General features: G+C 37.8%; 1 protein-coding gene across 3 annotated transcripts in view; it reads left to right on the top strand.

Moving 5' to 3' along the window:
- Positions 1-6,866, top strand: part of ZNF423 (zinc finger protein 423) — a 238,189-nt gene that overhangs the window by 140,155 nt on the left and 91,168 nt on the right. For all 3 annotated transcript variants that reach the window (XM_065663045.1, XM_065663044.1, XM_065663046.1), the window contains one exon: positions 6,240-6,324. In XM_065663045.1, coding sequence (XP_065519117.1) covers positions 6,240-6,324 — 85 coding nt within the window. The remainder of the gene's footprint in view (positions 1-6,239; positions 6,325-6,866) is intronic.

Below are 6,866 nucleotides of genomic sequence, written 5' to 3'. Positions count from 1 at the left end.
AGGTTATATCTAATCGTGCTTTCCTTTAATGTCTGCAGATAGCCTGCTTTCACATTTCTTAGCTTAAGAGATTCTTGGGAACATGCAGATCCAAGAAGGGTTTCAGAAGTCTACTAAGGAGATTAATATCATTTGCAGTTTATAGTTTTTTAAAATTATTTCTTGAAGTTTTGGTTCAAGAATGGGCCAAGTCAGTCCTTCCTCTGTCAGGAACAGATGGAATGAGAAGTAGATTTTGGAAATCTTCTCTGGAGACCAACAGCAGACACATCTGAGTATTGATATCATCTGACATTTTTAATTAAACATGATGGGGTGAGATTTTCAAAAGTATCTAAGGAAATTAGGCACCCAACTCCTAATGAATAATTCCAGCCGTAGAAGCCTGTTTACGCCAATCTGCTGATTAAAGCACCCACAAACACTCTTCCATCTCACTGCTTTAAAAGAACTTGAAAATACCATTCAACCAGAACACAGGAGGCTCAGCAAGTAAGAGAAGACCCTAAGTATGGCATGAAGACACAGACTGAGATGCCTGCACTAGAGATGATGCAGGCTGTGTGTGTCCAGCGGGACTTGGTAGTGCTGCCACACTGCCATGGCATATGGGGCAGCAGTGTCTGGTAGAGCTGGGCTGTGCGTGGCCAGGTCAGAGCATGCCAGTGCCCGCGACAGCACCTGTTGGCATCAACACCCTGTTCCCAGCTTCTGAGCGAATCCTACAGAAAGTTTAATTCTTGGTTTTTTTGCTTTTTTAGTTAAACAACTGAATATTGTTCCCTCTGTGTGTGGTGAGCGTATGATTGAGCCTCCAGGCACACACACCTAATTCTGCAGGAGAATGAGGAATGGAAGTATCCCTCCTTCAGTGTGATACCTCTTGGGAATTCAGCTCGGGCTCTGGCTAGGTCATTCTTCTTCCTCTTCCTCAGGCCTTTGTTTTCTTCTAGAGTCTTTAAAACACCTCTGTAGGTAAGACTGATTCTTCATATGGCTGTGCCTATAGCCTGAAGTATTACCTTTTCTTTTCTATCAACTATCAGAAGCAGCATACATTGCCGTTTTCTGCTCCTATTTCTTGCTTTAACTCTTTCTTTTCAGTGACAGATTCCATACTTTTCTCTCAAGGGAGAGTTTTAAGTTCTTCAATAAGGTAAATGCTTTGAATTTCATCCCATGAGGGAAGGTCTTAGTTCCTTTGTAGAAGATAATGAAAAATTGGCATTTGTGATGGTGGCAAACAGTACCTTCAACAAGTGTCTATGGCCTGCACATATGCAGATACTAGAGACATTTATGATATGTATGCCAGGAATAGATATATTGTTATTAGGAATAATTCATTATCTTACCCTTCATTATAGGTACGAGACCTGAATTCTGATATCAGTTCACATGGAAGCTATTGGTGTTTCACTCAGGTTTCTCAAGGCAATGACTGCTCTTTGTGTCTGCCTAGCCCAGGAGTTTTCAAAGAATTACACTGTCTTTTAAATGGTGGTAAATCTCCCTATTTCAGGAATAGCATTAATTTAATTGGTTTCATAGCAAAACTAAGCAAGTTGAACACAATCTCTCGTCATCTTGTTAGTATGCTGCGCACAGGTAAAATGCCATTTTACTGGAGCAATCTTAAGTGCACAACGCATGTAGAATAATTTGCAGATGTCCAGAGGAAAAAAGCTGCTTCTCTCCAACTCATGAGCACGTCTACATTTCTTTTTAAAACACCTTAATGATTTTTCTTTCCTAAACAGAAAAGCAGTTGAAGATTAGGGCAAGGTACAGTAAGAAAGTGTAGGGAGATTAGATTTTAAGTAGTGGGTATATATTTCAGAGTAAATAAGAATAGGCAGAATGAAATCCAAGCAGATGGAAAAGATGATGATGACATAAAAAATCTGTAACTTCTTTCAGTGTTGGAAATCAGTCCACCAGCAGTTGTTGGTTACTTCTTGAATTGTAGAAATGAGCATGGAAGTGTAAAGGAATTTCAGGGGAAAAACAATAGAATTAAGATTTAACCCCAAAGTGAAAGAGAGGAAGAAAACAAATATTTGCTCTTGATGAATAAAAAAAGAAAATATTTGGGAAAGAAAAAAATGCAGGAGAAAACAATTCTTGTTTACTGTAAGTGTTAACATTTGTGTATATATGCACATGGATATAGCACCACAAAAAGAGTATGAATATGTTGTTATATCATGTTTCAGTTTTTTTACTATTGAACTTTTGGAGGTTTTGTTCTGAAAGTCAGTTGGAGACAGCTAGATGAGGATCGAAAAGCACTCAGAATTGCTTGGCAGTTTGGGGTTTGTTTTTTTTTTAATCCATAAGAATGAAAGAAAGCATCTAACCCTTAAAAATGCTGCTGTATTCTGTCTTCTTCAGTAACACTGTAGTATAGCTATGAACCAGGAAGAAATTTCTGTGAATTGATCACATTTGTTTCTAGGACTTCTAAGTAGGATCCAGTCTTGATGGTCAACAAACTAGATTTCCAGAGGGACAAAGTTTTTGCCTTGTGTTCATGGCAGCATCTGCATTGGAGGATTTGTTACTAGGAGATTTTAAGTCAAATCAATGGTCTTCCATAGGGAGCATCAATAAGAGGAATAAATAAAATACACCTTAGTAGTAAAAGGTTGCTCTAACATCATTTTTTGTTTGATTCTTATAGTTTTACGTGAGCTATTCTGTTTGGATAGGACTGAAGGTGTTTTTTTTTTTTCAGATGAGCATCGCAAGTGGAGGTACCATTCCAGTACCTGACACATGTATAGCTCAAAACCTTTTCTAATTCTATTACAATGCCATCAGAGGTGATGCTTTCATGTTTCTCTGAACATATTTCTGTGTGTAGGAGCTTCAGTTTTGAACATATTCTATTAATTCCTTTTAAGATGTTTCATAGAGGAATGTGCATGTCTTGAGAAATGTGACTAGTTGTTTAGGACTGAGATTTCTCATTGCCCCTTGTAATACTAGAAACGTTTCAAGCTGTTCTTTCTCTTACACAGATTTATCCTTATTTTGTACCTTAGTTATCATCAACAATACTTGTTCAACGTTGACAATGGCAAATGCTTAGTCTTCCATTAAATTTCCATCTTGAATAGTGTTATATTTTTAGCCCACCTAGATTATACAGATTGAAGAAGCAAAGGGGGTGGCATAGGAAGTTGGAAGAATGAACCCTATTGTGCTCCTTTACTCAGTTCCTTTTCTCCTGCATACTTTCTTGGGCTCAATTCCTTCTCTTTGTTCTCCCCTGCACCCCTTCTCTTCCCTTGTAAATCCACTTGAATGGAGGAATATTTTCTTTGTAGAACAGGAAACCATTTCCAGATTTAAAGGAGGACAGTCTGGAAAACCCATGGGAACAATAGTTACTTTAGAAAAGAAAGCAGAACCCTCTGTTGTTATTACTATTTTGTGCCAAGGTTAGAATTAAATATCTTGACTTAATGGGGATAGAACTCTCGGCTGAATGCCTGCTCATTTGGTCTCTTTTGTCACCTAGATGCCATCATCTAGACTCTGTTAGCTCCTTGGAGTCTGGGCACCTTTGTTGTCACCACTTGTGAAGACAGAACTTTAAAAAGAGATTGCTGACCCGTTAATAATATCTGTGAAGCCACAATACCCACAAAAACAGTAGTAGAAGATCTTATTTGGTACCACAAATAGCACACCCTTGTATTCAAACTCGTGCTCCCTATTTATTAAGAATGGAAGTCTAGTTTTGTAATATTCTTTTAAAGAGAATTATTAATGAGCCGATAAATCAGGTCTTCTATCTCTTGCATATACATTTAAGTGCTAATCCAGTTGTAGTTGTTTTATGGCCTGTATAAGGACATTTAATAATCTCAATCCATATTGAGCAGGGTAGCCTGTCACAAGAGCCATCGCCTCAGTTAAGCTACTGTTGTGCACGCATATGTCTCAGCTGAAGCTGAAGATAATGCCAAGAGGAAGTCTGAAATCTGCCATCTTCTCTGAGGGGTCTCACGCCAAGTGGAGTGTTTTATAAGTTTGTGAAATGGTGTGGAGGAGTTTACACTGGGTCTGTGTGTAAACAAAGACATCCTGTCTCCAGATCTGTTAGCAAGTAGCTTTCAGAAGCACCAAAATAAATTAAAAAAAAAAAAAAAAAGAAAAAAAAGAATCATTTGTCTGTGTTTAACATAACTGTAAAGGTTCGAAATAGAGTTGAGCTGAAATATTGTCCTTTTTAGGTAGTTACTTATAGAACCCTCAAAACAGAGATAAGTGTTGAACAAAGCACAGAACTTAGTCAGCTTTGAAGTTTCAAAGAGGATGGTTTCAAGTTTTAAATGTGACCAGATGAAAAATCTGCCCAAATCCTGTTTTTCTCCTCCAAGGTTTTTCGTGTTTTGCTTTGTTTTTAAAGTTAGGAGACCTCAGCATGTGTATGCCAGCATATTTGAGAGGACATGTGTATGTGTGTGTGCTGTGCTTGTCTGCCAGAAGAGACTCCCAAGAAAGAGTGCTGCAGAAATCCAGCTGCTTTTCCATTAACAGCCTTGATTTCCAAATGGACTCCAGGAGGATACTTTCTTGAGCTGCCTAGGGATAACTAGCCAATCCAAACTATTTCCTTTTCTATGTTTGGCTGTGGCAGGTTTCGGCCAATGGAGTGCAACCTTCTTCCTATTATTATGTTAATCACCCATTGTTATTTTAGCCTGGAAGGCCCTGCCTATGTCTAAACACATACTGCGTACAGAATTCATGGAATAGGCATAACATCCATAGACTGGTGCATTTGTTATTATGGTATTACAGCATGTTCATTAACCTCCAGCAGGCTAACTTTTTGCCATTGATGACATGGGAAGTAGTTAAGAAGCTCTTGGCAGCACCTAATTTGTTCTTTCCTCAGCAGGCATTCAAGGAAATTGGATCCCATGCTCAGAGGAGGTGACAGCAACTCCTCTGTTTAAACTCAAAACTTCTGACTTATTACTGCTATCCTAAAAATGGGATTCTATACTTAGGTGTGGAGCAGAGGCTGTAACAAAAAATCAAGTGCATCTAAAAGTGCACAAAAGCCACCTTCAAAAAAGTTAAGCGGGTGCTGTTTACTGAATTGGGTTTTTCAGTGCTGATGGCTTGGGATTCTCATCCATTCCTCAGCTAACTGAGCTTGTGGCCAGCGCTTAGAGATTTCACATATGCTCTGCTGCCATCCACACTAGCTGTATGGATATGGACTGCATGTTCATGGCTGATGGCAAGTGCTGCAGTAGGAGTTATTCTCTAGGAAGAAGTAGGCACAAAAAGCCCAATTTTTCTAAACTGCACGTCAAAAGATGTCTATTTAGATAGCATATTCCCATGCAGTCAATGAGCATGCACGTCAGACCAAAGTACCATACTCCTGCTTTGGGAAATAAAGAGTTTCTGCAAGTATACAAAAAACCACTTAGCATTAATGTTTTATTTTTTTCCTAACTTGGGTGTCTAACTTGTCAACATGCATTTTAATTTCTAGAAATGATTTCTTTGATTTTTTCCTGTCATGTTGCACAAGTACAAACACCACTGTCAATCTGAGTGCAAACCCCATTTTCCCTATTTGAATAAATGGTTCATATAATTGCCTCTTCAGACTGTCTCCTGCCTTCTGCAGCTAAGCCTCCCTGGTATAACTCTGGGATAGAGAAAATGCACAACATACTGTGCTAGGAAACAGTTCCTTGTGGTAATGCAGTTTTTCCAGGATTTCTGATGGGTGACTATTACAAAAATATACTTTTTTCCTTTCACTTCCCAAACTAACTATAGGTGTTTTGCCTACTGTATTTTGAGTTTAACTGAAGATGAAATTTTTTGAGAAAGTTGATACTTTCCTGAAGACAGAGTTACCTTTCAATGTCTTTTATTTCACTCTACAGGAATTTTTATTGTAATGGTTTAAATGACATGAGCCATCTTATTATGGCTTAAGCACTCAATCAGAGTTTCAAGTACTATAACTTGAAATTTTTAAAGTTGAAATTAGAAATTCTCCTAAAGCAGGCTGTTAATTAGAGGGTGTATTTATGGTCTCAAAAAAGCCCAGCCCAACTTGGTGTCTTGTTGGGGATATATGAGCAGAGAAGTCCTCAGTGGAGGGAGGTTGAAGCATATAGCATGTTATATTCATGATCACACTTGCATTATGCTACAGTGCAGTTTTCTCTAACCTCTTTTTGGTTATTAAACAGAAAAAGACCTATCAGTGCATCAAGTGCCAGATGACCTTTGAGAATGAGAGGGAGATACAAATCCATGTCGCTAACCATATGATTGGTAAGACATTCTTTAAACTAGGCCACTCATTGGCTGCTTGTTTTTTGCTAGTCTTTGAAATTCACTATTCTGATAACTTGTTAATATTCGTGCTGTGATTTATTTTTTTATCTTTCAGGGAAAATTATTTTGATATAACGATTCTTCAAAGCTTTTTAAATATGTGGTTATAAAAGTGTTACTGCTGAGCTTTTTTCCTTATCCTTTTGAGTCCTCATGTAGCATTTTCATTTATATTAAAATCAAACTTTTGACAGTATCTTCCATTTGATAGCATAAATTTCTCTCTATCCATGTAAAAAGTACTTGCCAGTTGTCAACCACTTAGGAGCAATTATGTTTCAATTTTGTGTGTCATGACATTGAATAGATTTAACTGCTAGCATTTTCCCAGCTAAGTATGCTGAATTCCTGAGGAACATTGTCAAAACAAAGCACTTACAGAGTTATTTCAGTGTGGGTTTGTTTTTTTGTTGTTTTTTTTTTTTGTTTGTGTTTTTTTTGTGGGTTTTTTTGTTTGTTTGTTTGTTTGGTGGTGGGTT

The sequence above is a fragment of the Lathamus discolor genome, chromosome Z (genome assembly GCF_037157495.1).
Source record: "Lathamus discolor isolate bLatDis1 chromosome Z, bLatDis1.hap1, whole genome shotgun sequence".
NCBI classification, from domain to species: Eukaryota; Metazoa; Chordata; class Aves; order Psittaciformes; family Psittacidae; genus Lathamus; species Lathamus discolor.
Note: the sequence above shows the minus strand (reverse complement) of the source record. Positions and strands in the feature narration are given on the sequence as shown.